This window comes from Oenanthe melanoleuca, chromosome 9 (assembly GCF_029582105.1).
Source record: "Oenanthe melanoleuca isolate GR-GAL-2019-014 chromosome 9, OMel1.0, whole genome shotgun sequence".
Lineage (NCBI taxonomy): Eukaryota > Metazoa > Chordata > Aves > Passeriformes > Muscicapidae > Oenanthe > Oenanthe melanoleuca.
This window is the reverse complement of record NC_079343.1, coordinates 10,239,183-10,253,903: the sequence shown is the minus strand read 5'-3', so window position 1 is coordinate 10,253,903 and position 14,721 is coordinate 10,239,183. Positions and strand designations below refer to the sequence as shown.

The following is a 14,721-nucleotide window of genomic DNA, read 5'->3' as shown; positions in this document are numbered from 1 at the left end:
GAGATTTTGTGCCACATTTTGCACATAGGCAGCATGTGTAATACCATTAAAACATTCCTGTTGGCCTCTCCTCATTTTGTCTTCTCTGAAGATACTTCTTATGTCCTCTTGAACAACCTTCATTTATAGTACTCAGTGCACTGCTAGGACATCAAGAATCTCTGAGAATGAAAGTGATGTGTGGCGGCATACAGACACCTTAGCCTGGGTGTATTCACTGGAAATAGAGCAATGAATTGCAGGATGTAAACCTCACTAGTCAGGTTACTTAGAGAGATCCAACTGAGGAGTGGATACTGGTCTGAAAAAGTAATGTTTTTTGCAGCTCTTCTCCCAATAGTTGAATATTTTGGAAACTTATTTACTGTACCAATAAGATACCATAGAGTGAACCTTCCCAAGCTGCATTGTCAGGGTGGTTTGGATACATAAATTTAACCAACCACTCTGAAATAAACATATTCAACGGCCGTTGAAATCTCGATACTGGCTGGTTTTATTAGATCATATCCTCCAGCTGTCTGGGATGTAAATTTTCGGCCATAACCTGTGCAGCAATAAACTTCATTCAGCCACAAGAGTGTGCATGTGAGAGGATTGCAAATCTGCTCTGCCAAACCAGAATTAGCCGGTATCGCAGGAATGAAAGAGCGTGGAGATTTGAAATTGCAGAGAATGGAGACAAGGCAGTGCAGAGGACGAGCTGCCTGGGGGGCAGGCGGCCCCAGACCGGTGCCGCACTTCTATGGAAAATAATCCCCAGGGCGGCGAGCAGGGGCGAGGCTGAGCTGGCGCGGGCGCTGAGCGGAGCCGGGCGCAGGTGGACACCGGAGCCCGCAGCAGCGCCGGGGTCCCGGGAGAAGCGCCGCGCCTCGGGTTGGGCTGACAGCGGGGCTCGGCGCCCAGGAGCGCAGGGACGGCGGCGCTGGCAGAGCTGGAGGCGGTGAGTACCTCGGGAGGAGCCGGGAGCCACCACACGGCTCCGGCACCGGCACCGGCACCGGCACCGGCGCGGGAGGGGAACGCGGAGCGGCCGCGCCGCCTGCGGCAGAGGAGCGCTGCGCTGCGCTGGGCTGGGCTGGGTTAGGTTGGGCTGATCCCGGCTGTCCCAGGCTGTCCCGGGCTGTCTCGGCGAGGGCTCCCGGGGCCGGGGGCGGCGGCCCCTTGGAGGTGCGGGGAGCGCGGCTGCCGCAGCGAGGTAACTCGCGGTCATCCTTTGTGCGCGGCGGCCGGGCGGTGCCGCGGCCGCGCCGCCTCCCGACCGCCGCCCCCGCCGCAGCCCCCGCGGGCCGAGCCCGCTCCCCCGCCCCGGCCCCGGGCTGGCCACGGCCGCTGCCGGGATGCGCCTGTGGCAGCCCCGCGGCCCGGGCGGCGGCGGCCGTGCCCGCACCAGCTCTGCTTCCCATGGGTGAACCGAGCTGGAGCGCTGGGAAGGCGCCCCGTGTGAAGCTCCCAGAGCGGTTCTCCTGGGAGAAAAAAGTGCATCGTCTGCCTTCGGGCTGCTGCCGAAACAGGCTGTAAGCGTGTATAAAATAGAGGTGCCCGCCTGATGCAAGCTGCCCTTTCCCTCGGTACCAAGAGGAGAAAACCGTTCCTTGTGCGAGCCAATTCTGCTGTCCCCGGGGACGGGGTCACAGCGGGGCACGGCAGCACCGAGGGGTCTCCGGGAGGCGCCTGAGCAGGGCCTGGGAAACATCCCTCGGAGAGGGGCAGCAGGGCAGCACCCCCGGTCTGCAAACGGAGCGGCTGCCGACTTTGTGCAAACTTCTGACCCTGGCAATCAGCTTAGCCTTTTAAACATTTAATGTCCCTGATTTTGTGTTCCTTTCTGGGCACGCATTTTTATGCACTGGGGCTCTGACTGGCAGAGGTGGCCGGTGTCCACATCTCTGTGAAGCTGCTGACAGCTGAAGTGTTCTGCATGTTAGCAAGGTGAAGTCAGACTGCTGACACTAATGACAACCAAAATAAACCATGTTTTTAGCAATGTTTCCTCTGTATGCCTTCAGCAACCAAATAATTACATGTGTTATGTTTACTGGGAATATCACAAAGTAAAACTTATTACTAGTTATAATGCATTTATGAGTTATCTGTTGGAACTGCCTTTAAAGTACAATTTTATTCTACAGTTTTTAACATGGAGGCAGTCAAACGCTGGAAGAAGTTGACCAAATGTATGTAAATTATTCATCATATGGACTTTTTATAGCAAGAGCAGATGTTTTTCAGTCATCTAGTTGAACCACAAGCTAGAGAGCCATAGCTCCACTGATGGTACATGGAACTTGGGTGTTTTGCTGCTAACTTAGGTCTTATTACAGCACCTGCATTTGTCCCTAAAATAGCTCATGAGTCAGGTTTTCAAAAACACTCAGCATCTTTGCAGGCACTAATGCTTGGGCCATTTTTCTAAGAGGTCTGCATACTTTGTGTGCATATAGTATAAAAAGCTTTTCTGGGAAAAAAAAATCATCTTGTTCTTTTCCAGATGACCAAATAGCAACCAGATTCTCCTGCCTTTAAATGAAATTCCTTCTGAGGGGCTGTATTCAAGCACTGTTACTGTGAGTGGGTCTTCCCTGCCTTGCTTGTTGGGAAAACTGGCTGGCTTTACAAATCAGTTGCTGTCATTTTCATTACAGTTTCTCTAGGATTTCACAATTGCAAAGAGTTCATTTGGCTCCTCTGCCTTTCGTGAGCCTGTTCCTGGCAGAGCTGTGTGGCAGGTAAGTGCCTTTTTGCTGGGTGCAATAGGCCATGGGACAGTCACTCCTGGGGAGGGGATCCAGGCATCCAATCTCTGCTTTATCCAGAGACCGAGAGTTTGTGCAGTTATTGGAGATGACCTCTCCTGCTTTTGAGTGCATTCACTCTGAACTTGTGACCTTAGTGAAAAGTTACTAGTATGAAAGTAATAATAAGCAAGAAATCAGTTCAAATGGAAAATATATGCATTTTCTGAAGATTGTGGGGGTTGATACAAGCATGACATTAACTTGAATCCACTCAATCTAAGCCAATTCTGTCATCAAGACTGCAAAGAGGAGTGTCATAACTTTGCACTAAATATCTCTTATTTTTCTTCAAATAAATTAAAATATGTAAAAGATGTGCCTATTTCCTGTCCAAATAAGAACTTTTTTGTATCCAATATCAGGATTCAGGTTCATTATACACAAAACCAGTCAAAAGTATAAGAGAGAAAGTTGAGGCTTTACATTTAATCTTGACTCTGAATCTTCAGGTACCTAATTTTGTATTCCATTATCTAAGATGCACTGTAATATCCCTCATACATTTTCATTAATCTTATGCAGAGCATGTGCAACAGCTTACGATTTTCCTTCATTCTGCCTTTTCTCATTATTTCCATTAACATGATTATTCACTGTGTTTATCACCTTTTTGTACCTAGTCTCTCTCTGCCTCGTGAGTGGGCTGAATCCTCTGTAAGTAGTCCTGTAACCTACAGCAACAGAGGATCTGGCTCCAAGTACATTATTAGGAAAGGGTTGAGATGTCATCTTTAAGATCTAACTTTTACAGAGGAAGGGTGAGGTATAATTATGACTAAGGCTGTCCTCTTTAATTTAATTAATAATATAATTTAATAATTGTGACTGGGCTGTCCTTTTACAAAAACAGTCCGCACCACCGCATGGCTCTGACTTGTTCCCTGGCTGCCTGTCCTGCCTCAAACACCCTGCAGGACCTCTAGAAGGACATCTAAGCACTATCCCCACTCTCTGTTTCCCAGTTTGGAAAGGAAAAGCCTGGAAAGCATTTCAGTATCCATTTCGACTGGCAACCCATCAACTGATCCCAGCTTATCTGCCTGTGCAGCAAGTGTTAAATGTGCACAATCCTTGTTCTTCCTTACTGTGTCACCAATACCCACCATGGCCAAGTTAGGGCTAGTGACAACTTAGTCACTAAAGAACATCCATCTATGAACAATTTGCTACCCGGAGTGCAACATATTTTAGCTGCAGCTTTCTTATGAGGCAAACCAGTGTGCTCTTTGAAGAACCTACATGTTCAAGCTGCCCTTAGTTACACATGATTACCTGCACTGCAAGGAAGGGTCGGGTGGCACTTGACTACAAAGAGAACTTAGGCAGCAGCCAGGCTGGACAGACTGCACGTATAAACAGGTGTTCACTGGCATCTGGGACTGGCCAGCTATGACTCCAGCTATGGATTACTGTGGAATGCCCCAGGGCTTTCTCTGTGTGTTTATCTAGCAATAAGAAAAAAAGTAAAACTGTTTGGAAAGGTAGTAACTCGAGAAGCAAAATGTACTCACATATTTAAAGACAAATTTTCAGTTAGTACAGAATCTGTGTTTGTCTGCTCACTACCTGTTTGCAGCAGTGAAGAGCCAGCCCAGAGGCACTAATTCTGAGGGCTCACAGGAGACATAAGGAGCTTTTTAAAACAATTTTTGATCACTTTTTCCCCTTTCCACTGTCATGAAGCTGATATTTCTTTTTATTTCTCTGGAGAAGAAGAGACAAAAACCTACCGTCTCTGGTAATTTGTATCATTGCATTTCTAGTCTCCATGGAAACCTATGTGGTGCTCCACAGTTGGCTAAGGGTTGAATATGTTTTAACAGAAGTCTGATGAAGGAAGACAGGATTCTGCACCTTGACTGTTAATCAGTTAAAAGTGGTTTTGAATTATTTTCACCTGGTGTTTCAATCGTCACTTAGAGTAACAATAGAATAAATCAAAGTAATCAAATTAAACTAGTGTGGCCTGATCCTATGTACCCCAATGCATGTAACTCTGCCATTCAGTTTGATTCTGAGAGGCATTCACGTTAATTTGGAAGAAATCTTTTTTAGTAGGATTATAAGGATTAATACTTTGGAAACTGAAAACATAATAGAAAACTGTTGTCACATTGACTCTAATAAAAAGCTTTCCAGAGAGGTAGTAACAGTCACCTCATTGTGATTTATGTAAGCAAAACATTTTAAACATCAAGAATCTTAATTCCTTATCTTTTGCTGTCTTCATTCTTGTTCTTCCACTGCTAAGGAAGAAATACATCCCCATGGTTTCCTCTGAGAAGATGTGGTAACCATCTACCTGCTACTTCAGGATTTCACTTCTTTACTCCAAGCTTTATGAACTGGAACACAAAGGCACATTATCTTACTGGGACAGCAGAAGGTGACACAGAGAAGTAATATACAGAGAGAGACCAGTCTTTGGGACCACAGTCAACCCATGAAGAGTGAGGTCTCTCAGCCATCTAAAAGTAAGGAAAATATATAGTAATGGAAATAATGCAGCCTACTCTCAGCCTGTAAATACTCCTGCATAGACAGCCATGATAACAAGTTGCACAAAGAAATAAATTAATTGGACAATTTTCTAAGCTTTTTAGATTTGAACAACGAAGTCACAGTATTCATTACAACGGCACTAACCATGGTGGTGAAATATGATAGTGATCTATAGCACTCAATTTAGCAAAACCACAAAATCTGATTTTTTTGTATGTATTCTTAGGTATTTACTGCATTTGCCTCAGAATACTGTGGAGAAAATGTATGCTAGTCGAGAGGATATTGGATATGATTTTGGAGAGGACTCAAAAGTTGGAAGTAAGCCAACTAAACCTAATCCAAACATCGATGGAGGATGGGCTTGGATGATTGTACTTTCCTCTTTCCTTGTGCACATACTCATCATGGGTTCCCAAATGGCCCTTGGAATACTCAACATGGAATGGCTTGAAGAGTTTAACCAAAGTCGTGGCTTAACAGCATGGGTTAGCTCCCTCAGCATGGGCATCACGCTTATTGTAGGTATGTGCCAGCATCACATATTTTTAAACTATATAGATTTTAAGAATATGTTTGCCAATCATCCCTAAAGTATGTTCTTATGGTTGTCCTGAGCTGACCTTTTAAAGTCACCAGGACAAATTTTACAATCTAGATAGAGAAAGGAAGCCTGTGACTTTCAGGTCTGATTAGAATTAAGAAAACATGATCTTTGACTTCCCATACTCTATCTGCGAGGAGAAAATTTTGAAATCTCACAGTTTATATTTCAGTTTGGTAGCTGAATGAAAAATGTATTTTTTTGAGACGTAAATAATATATGGAGGAAATTTTTGTGTATATAGTATACACACCTATGACTCCCTAAATTAAGACTGAAAACGTTGTATTTAGATCTACCTAAAATATTCCACTGAAAACAAGATAAAATGCTTAACTTCTGGTTACTTGTGAAAAAGTCTAGCACTCACAGAGCATCAGCATTGGGAGCAAGAGTTTCAGCTTATCCCTCTGTTTAAACTGTCCCTTCTTCATGGGGCAACTTTGATTGTAGGTCTTGCAGGTATTTGTTAAGTATTTAATCAGTTGGTTGTATTTCTCTTTCCCTGATTTTAATAATTAACATGAAAAATAAACTGAGTTGCACTAGTTGCTTGATGTTTTAACATTTTATTTAAAAACATTAAGAAACTTAAGGTGAAAAATTATTAGAGCATAAAGAATTAAATAAATAATTTATAATTTCTTTCATGTTTTTTAACAGGTCCTTTTATTGGTTTATTCATCAGCATGTGTGGGTGCCGCACGACAGCCATAATTGGAGGGGTACTGAATGCCCTGGGCTGGATACTGAGTGCCTATGCCTCAAATGTGCACTACCTCTTCCTCACCTTTGGACTAACAGCTGGTGAGAGCTGCACTAATGTTTGAAGGTTCTTTCAATTACTTTTGATTTCTTTGAAGCTTATCTGAGTGAACAAATAGGGAAGGTAGACTGTAAAGTTATTCCAGCCCTGCTTTCACACTTTTTTACAGCCTGTCATCTTTTTAGGAAACTTATTTACTGAGTGGATTGGGCCCAGTGACTTCTGTTGTCATTTAAATTTGCCATATGAAGGTGGTACTTTTATCAGTTTCACGCAAGTGAATACATTAGAGGACATTTTTTGTTAGGGGAATTACTGTAGCCCAAACTCTGACAAGTAAAATTTAAAGATTAATTTCATATCCTGCTAACTCCTCTCCTTGTCACAGGAAAGAATGACCAATATTTTCTCCAGAAGTTGCTCCACATCAATAAAATACTGGATTATGATAATTCTGCAGTTCTTCAAAACCCATTGTAAAGGGTGAAGTGGGTTGCAGCTGGTAGGCAGCTAAGCTGCACACATCTGCTCGCTCACTCTCCCACAGTGGAATGGGGAGAGAATCAGAAAGGTAAAAATGAGATAAAGAGAGTTCAGTAGATATAGCAAAAGCTGAATGCACAAGCAAAACAAAGATAAGGAATTAATTCACTACTTCCCACGGGCAGGCAGGAAGGCGTTCAGCTGATTCCAGTAAAGCAGGGCTTGATCATGTGTAACTATTACCTGGGAAGACATTCCCACAACTCCAAGAGTCCTCCCTTCCTCCTCCCTTCCCGCAGTTTTACTGCTGAGTACAACCTCTCATGGATATCCCTTCAGTCAGCTGGGGTCCCCTGTCCCACTGCACCCAGCTTCTGGTGCTCCCCCACTCATGGGGGATGAGAAACAGAAAAGGGCTTGATGCTGTGTAAGCCCTGTCCAAAAACAGCTAAACCATGCCTGTGTTAGCAGCAGTGTTTGGGTCACAAATCCAAAACACAGCACCAAGAAGAGCTGCTAGGGAGCAAATTAACTGTACCCCAGCCTCACTTAGGATAATGCCTGGGGCTGAATTTCATGCATAGTCTCTAATAACGGTTATTCATATTGTATCAACAACCACTTAGAGCAAATAATACTGCTACAATTTTTAAAATCAAAATGACTGAAGCAATGTTTTGTCATTTTAATGAAATTAAATGTCTAGAAAACCTTTTGACATGTGTAAGGGCCCAATCAAAATACAAAAAGGCATGTGGATTTAGGCATCTTCCTTCAAAACCAACAGATCCTTAGTGCCTTAATGCTCAGTTTCTAGCAATGTTTCTTGTGAAAAAATTCAGTTACTTGAAGTAAGTTGTGTAGAGGAACCCAGTATTAAGTACTTAAAGCACTACTCCATTTTATTTGCTGTTCATTTCTGAAAAGAGATACTACTAATAGATATGAAGCAAAAAGGTAAAAGTTATCCGTGTAAGAAACACAAAATTTGTCTTTAATTACTATCCAAACAACACTGAGCAGTTCAAGTGGCTTTGAAATGTTATTTACTCCACAGATAACAGTTACATTTGCAAATGAAGCAGAGTCTATGTTACATTTGCCAGAGGGAAACATTATGAAAAAAAGGGATTGTTTGCAATACTAGTAATAGCTTCAGTACTCTGCATTTTCTTAAACTGTCCTTTCATAGAAATCTACAGAATTTCTGTGCATAAATTTTTATCTTGTTTTTGGATGGAGAACTACTGAGACTAGCAAAGATCACTGTGATAACCCTTGGTACCACCATACCATAGACTTCAGTAATGTAAATTGCTGAACAAAGAACAAGGATCACAGAGAATCCTGCCTTTTTAGAATTTCTGTTTCCATATATATTGGATATAATCAAGCAGGCAGGAATCTACACAGTTGTTCTTCAGCCCCTGCTGCTTTTCAGAAAGAAAACTGCTAGGTGTGGGGTGGGACACTGGTGCAAAGAAAACAAATAAGCCCAACTGTGTATCTGCCTAGGAAAGAAATAAATACTTCTAACAAGCAAAAGTGGGTCAGGTCCAGCCAGGGTCATTGCTGTTGTTGAAGGGCTTTTTTCAGGCTTTTCTGGAATCATGGCTTTCTCTGGCCTAGCTGCAGCTAGATCATTCTGTAGCTACATGCAACTATATTAGCACCTATTTAGAAAAACTTCTAAGTCATGACACACTTCTGAATTATAATCACAGTGAGTTGGGAAGCATCTTCTGCATGTACCTGTTCCAATCCAAATTCTTCTATGAAGAATTTGCTGGGAGAAAAAATGGTGACTTGTTGCCTCTAATGATGTGTTTGCACAACTCATCACTTTCTGCTTGATGTATATGCCATGAATACCCACCCTGGTTTTTAACTACAAGTGAGGGGTTTTCAGCAGAATTAGAGATCTGCCTTGTAAGACTGAGCAGCTGCTGTGTGGCCCTCCCGGGACCGCCCAAGAAGAACCAACCCGAAGCCACCTGAGGTCCCACCAGTGCACAAACCCCGTGTGCTGACTCCTCAAATACATGTCATGGTCACTATGGCTCAGCAGTTACTGAATGAGGACAGGAACTCTGTGTGAATCTTCTTTACTGCGGAACTTAGGTGAAAGCAACAAGATGTGCTCACTAAGCAGTTCTGGTCACTGATACCATCAGATGTGGGTATTATAATTGCAGATATTTCAAAATAGGCTGTGTCTGTGTTTGTCCCCATAGTAACTGTCACTGATTGGTCAGGGGACATTTGTAACTGTCCAGTGTTGTTCTGCTGATCTGAGATAAAGATTTTATACTCCATGTGTTTAGTTTTTCCAGCAATAAATATCATTATTGCATTCTCGCCGAAATGAGTATTGCAGGTTTTGGAAAACAGCACAAGACTGAAATGAAAGCTAGCATTAGAATTGAATATTTATTATTGGTTTTACTTCTCTGCTTACACAAAAGTTAGGAAGAAAACTGTAGGGTTTTTTTTTTTTTTTCACTGCTTTTTACATTGTTGGCAAAAAGTTCAGATTTATTTAATTTTATTTTTTTTTTAACAGGCATTGGAAGTGGCATGGTTTATCTGCCTGCAGTGGTCATGGTAGGGCAGTATTTTCAGAAGAGAAGAGCACTTGCACAAGGGCTCAGTACCACAGGAACAGGGTTTGGAACTTTCCTAATGACTGCCTTACTGAAGTACCTCTGCACTGAATTTGGGTGGAGGAATGCCATGTTCATCCAGGGGGCCATCTCCCTAAACCTTTGTGTCTGCGGGGCACTTATGAGACCACTCTCTCCAAAAGACCTCTGTGAAAAATATGTGGTGAGAAGTGATAGTGAAGAAACTCGGGCAAATGCTCTGTCCCATTCTACAGAGACTATAAAATCCAATGGAGTCCTTGGTGAAGAAACAGACAAAAAAGAAGAGGCAGCAAATGAAGAAGTGCTTGGCAGTGTGCAGCACACAGAAGTTGGAGGTAAATCTGGAAGTGGAAGGAGCCTGTATGGACTGCGCCTCTTTAAGACAGTGAGCCAGCTGACAGTTACAGTCAGGAAGGGCTTTGCACTCTGGTACTCCAGCTACTTTGGAGCTGCATCACTGTTTACAAATAGAGTATTCGTGGCCTTTATAATTTGGGCTTTGTTTGCCTATAGCAGCTTTGTCATTCCCTTTATTCACCTTCCAGAAATAGTCAAGCAGTACAACTTATCTAGGCAGGACAATGTATTTCCTTTGACATCCATTATAGCCATTGTTCATATTTTTGGTAAAGTGATCCTTGGAATCATCTCTGATCTCCCGTGCATCAGCACATGGAATGTCTTCCTCATAGCTAACTTTACCCTGGTCACCTGCATTCTTACTTTGCCACTAATGCAGACATACGTTGGCTTGGCTGTGGTTTGTGCTCTAATAGGATTTTCTAGTGGCTATTTTTCTCTAATGCCTGTTGTGACTGAAGATTTAGTTGGAACTAAACACCTTGCAAATGCCTATGGCATCATCATTTGTGCCAATGGAATATCTGCTTTGTTTGGACCACCCTTTGCAGGTAAAAAGTTCAAATTGCTAATGAACAGATGTTTGTGTAATGACCATGTGACTCTGCTGTAAGCATGTGTAATTAACAAAATCACAGCTACTTCAGAATGAACATAACATTGAGCTTTACATTGTACAGATTTGCAGGTCACATCTGCTGGGTTCCAGCTCACTGCCCTCACATTGCAAATTACAGTTCTTGGACATAACCCCAAATCTATTACAACCTATCCTTAAAATGACATGTGTAAGAAAGGTGTAACCTACTTTTTCATGTTTTGTACACTATATGCACTATACATATTCATTCCTTTACCCACATGAAGAAATGTTGAATAGTTCACAGTGTAGGCAGCTTTTTGTACCACAGCATTACTCCAAGGACTGTGCTGTGTGTTGGAGTGTCCCCACTCCAAACTGCCAACTGATGTGTTGATTTAACTAACTTTGCTTTGCCTTCCTTCAGCCAGAAATACCTACTTTGGGGACTGCATTGCTCATAGCCTCTTTACTGCCATCTCCAGCAGAAGAGAGAAGTATATGTATGCTATCCCTAGAGTTACTTAGGTGTAAACAGACATTCATTATAAATTTCTTCATAGAAAGAGGCAGGGGAGTACAGAAGAAATACAGGTACTGATTGTCAGTACTCTGATTTTCAGACTCCAGCTCTCTTTCACAGAGGTGCTGCTGAGAAGAAAGCTGTGTGAAATCTAGGGAGTCATGGCCATGGTCAGCCAGGGGCAGCTGTAGGCTGAAGGGAAGCCAGCAGCAGCATGAGCAGCCCAGGGAAGCGAGAGCCCCTTCTCTCCCCACCACTGGGTGAGCAGCACGAGCGAGAAGAAAGCTCGCTCAGTGCCCCTTGAAAGCAGCAGTGTTTTACTCTGCCACCTCAGAGCTCCCTCAGCACCTCCCAGTCCGTGCTAAACCTGTCTCAGTATTTGGACTTTGGTTACAAAGCAAATTGGATGCAAGCAGATGATGTAAAGAGAGCTTCTGATCTTGTGGGTACCTTGCAATGCAGCCAGCGTGGCATGAGGGAGTATTGCTCATTTGGGTTCTCAAACCTTCCCATAGTAATGAAGAAGTAACTTTAACGTGTTTTTGCAAAGGAATTGAGGCTGGAATGAGAGTCATTGCAGTATTGAGATTGTATCTCTTGAACAGTCTTCTGTTGGTATGTGAGGCTTGGAAACAGCTATGGGGAATGTGTTTGCTTGCACAAGGCATGGCATTTGAACTAACCAATACAGGGCATTTTACAGAGGCAGTGTTAGGGAGGAGGAACTAATTGGTTTGGGATTACAAAATATTAATTTTAAAATTTGTTTGAAAAATATTTTTTTCCACAAAGCATCTGTGGATTTGACAAAAATGTCATGAAAGAAATGTGAAGAATTTTTTTGTATTTTCTCATGAAATGTACGTTTCTGTCAAGCTTTGTAACAAACATCTTTTGTCCTTATTTTCCAGGTTGGATCTATGACATCACACAAAAATACGATTTTTCCTTTTACATAGCTGGATTGCTATACATGGTGGGAATAATATTTTTACTTATACAACCTTGTATTCAAAAGAAACAGCCAAGAGAAAAATCTACAGAAGAAGCACAAGTATAGAACAAATTCCAGAAGTTTTTTTTACAGAACTTTTTTGTTTTCATGTTTCTCTTGTGTGACAGTAGGAAGATGTTTTTGTTATAGAACCAACCACATTTAGCTGCACTTAAGTGAAAAGCAAATGTGCTCCATAATTCTTATAAATTATTGGAAATATGCTTTTTAAATTAGTTAAGATATTTTACTTTAGAACTACCAAATACAATGATTAAAAGCACACTGCTAATATTTTAATATTAGAGCAATGCTAGGAACCCTTACCCGTGCATCTCTTCTAACTTTTCACCATTAAGCATTGGTGAAAATACATTGACTGCAGTGCAGTTACTCTGATTTACACCAGTCCTACAAGAGAATTTGGTCAGGACATGAATGATTTATAAAACTCCTTTCTACTACATATTCAATCTGATGAAAGATTAGTTACTGAGTATAAGAAAATGATTGTATTTCTTGCCTGGCTAGTCAAGTACTGTTGAAATGCTATTATAATAATTCCATTAATTCAGCATACTAAAATTACTATTTGTGTGATGCAAATCTGAAGAAAAGTTCTCATCTATTTCTGAAGTGATTCAGTTGGACTCAATAGGTCCCTCCCAATCCAGTATATTCCGTGATTCTACTTGAATTATTTTTATTTGTATTTTATTTTTTTAAACTATTAACTACGTCTAAAGTAGCCATCCTCAATACATAGGCTGCATTTTAAATGCTGTGACACTTAATGCACCTGAACTAAAAAACCCATGAATGCAGAAACAGGAAACATATGGAAAATATCATTGTGACTGCAAAATGTTTCCAGAAACAGTTTGAATTCTCTGGTCCCCTTACCTAACTAGAGTTATTGTAGAATTTAATAGCATTGCCACTGACTGCTTCCATGGGAATGAACTCTACTACAGCACACTGAATTTTGTTATAATTTAATTTAATTTAATTGTTCACAAACTCTGTTATATATGATCAGTCATGTTGCTGCTTGTAATGTACACCATAAACTGACTAAGATTCATCATGTTTGAAAAGTTTATTCACTAGAAAATTAGATACTGCAAAGCATGGAATAGCTAAAGAGCATTTAAAATATTCAAATAAATTTTCTTAACATTAAGGATCTGGTAAGTAATGAAGAAGGTGATATATGGTGATACAGGGCATATTTTTTCAGCTGTGAGAGGTGAGTTTGAAGTTAATTTTCCTATCAAATAAGAACCACTGTAAGTTTTCATCCTCTTAGCTTTATGAAAGTTCTTAGCATGACAAATCACGTTCTTAGTTTAATATTGCTACGTGCTGCTGGAATTCCTTAAAAAGCAATTGAAACTATTCGATTATATTAAAGAACTATTGGGAAACAGTTCAGTATGCAACAACATCAATATCAATATCAATATCAATATCACTATCAATATCAATATCCTTATCTCCTTACAGCTGCAAGGCTGGTTAACAAAAAGTTCTGAATGTGTATTGTTCTATATGGCAATTCACCAGCTTCTTAGTGTTGCACTTCTACAACTGTTGGCAGGGACATACTTCAAAGATCACTGAAATGAGAAAAGTTAAAAAATAAAACCTTAAGAAACCCTCAGTTACTTTAAGATTTACATCAGTGCAATCATATAGGATAGTTATCTATAGCTTTTAAAACTCACATAAGACAACTGAGGTGGCACTGAACTGCAACACACGGTATGAACACACAGTCAGTAACTTCTTAAAATCAGCTTTTGTTATTTGAGAAAATTTGCACGTAAATTTTCACATCAATTCTTCGTTACAGGTTAAATGCCTTGGTGGGAATGCTGCTGATGGCTCATTTGAACTGAGCTATCTTTTACTGGTGAAATATATATTGTAGTGATGATTTTCCTCATTTTTTTTGGAAGATATGTATCCTTCATACATAGATCTTCACTTTGTCTTTTGTCAAAAGCAAATTTATTTGCATATTACAATAATAAAAAATATGTTGTTCACTTGTGATATCCGCAACAGATCTTTCTATAGAGGTCCTTACAGGGCCACATCTTGGGAATAAACTTACATCAGCCAAAAATATACTTTCTGTTCGTTTATTTAGTTAGTATAGTATTTTAGCCACATAATGAAATTCTTATTTCTCATTATCCTAAAATGAAATAATCACAAAGAGGAAAGAATATATATGGAAATGGTTCTTAAACCTAAAGATAATGTTTCCAGCGTATTGGTATACAGTTGTAGAACAAAAAATCCTTAATCTAAATCAGCAAATATTTAAGTATTAAAGTACTGGTTTATAAAGAAACAGAATTATACAAAAAACCTGTATTCATAGTTTTTAATCCATTTATGAAATTCAAGTTTAGTACTTGGTATGTTAAAAAATTGTTAACTTCTTACACTCTTCAA

At 40.9% G+C, this 14,721-nt stretch overlaps 1 protein-coding gene across 3 annotated transcripts; it reads left to right on the top strand.

Annotated features, from left to right (window-relative positions):
• The first annotated feature begins 516 nt into the window (after nucleotides 1-516).
• Nucleotides 517-14,313, top strand: SLC16A14 (solute carrier family 16 member 14). 3 transcript variants are annotated; one of them, XM_056499229.1, is made up of 8 exons: nucleotides 517-943; nucleotides 2,492-2,567; nucleotides 2,646-2,729; nucleotides 5,050-5,272; nucleotides 5,527-5,825; nucleotides 6,568-6,711; nucleotides 9,717-10,709; nucleotides 12,173-14,313. In XM_056499229.1, the coding sequence occupies exons 5-8, from the start codon at nucleotides 5,564-5,566 to the stop codon at nucleotides 12,319-12,321; spliced, it is 1,548 nt and encodes a 515-aa protein (XP_056355204.1). In that variant the 5' UTR covers nucleotides 517-943; nucleotides 2,492-2,567; nucleotides 2,646-2,729; nucleotides 5,050-5,272; nucleotides 5,527-5,563; the 3' UTR covers nucleotides 12,322-14,313. The 3 variants fall into 3 exon arrangements, with proteins under 3 accessions (XP_056355204.1, XP_056355203.1, XP_056355202.1); XM_056499228.1 differs by lacking the exon at nucleotides 2,492-2,567 and having other exon boundaries at nucleotides 5,054-5,272; XM_056499227.1 differs by lacking the exon at nucleotides 2,492-2,567.
• Nucleotides 14,314-14,721: the final 408 nt, after the last annotated feature.

Excerpts from the sequence above, each read along its gene's own strand:
- SLC16A14 (XM_056499228.1), top strand. The coding sequence starts at position 5,564 with ATGTATGCTAGTCGAGAGGATATTGGATATGATTTTGGAGAGGACTCA. Across the intron at positions 5,826-6,567 it reads GGGCATCACGCTTATTGTAG|GTCCTTTTATTGGTTTATTC; the intron begins GTATGTGCCAGC and ends GTTTTTTAACAG. Across the intron at positions 10,710-12,172 it reads GTTTGGACCACCCTTTGCAG|GTTGGATCTATGACATCACA; the intron begins GTAAAAAGTTCA and ends CTTATTTTCCAG.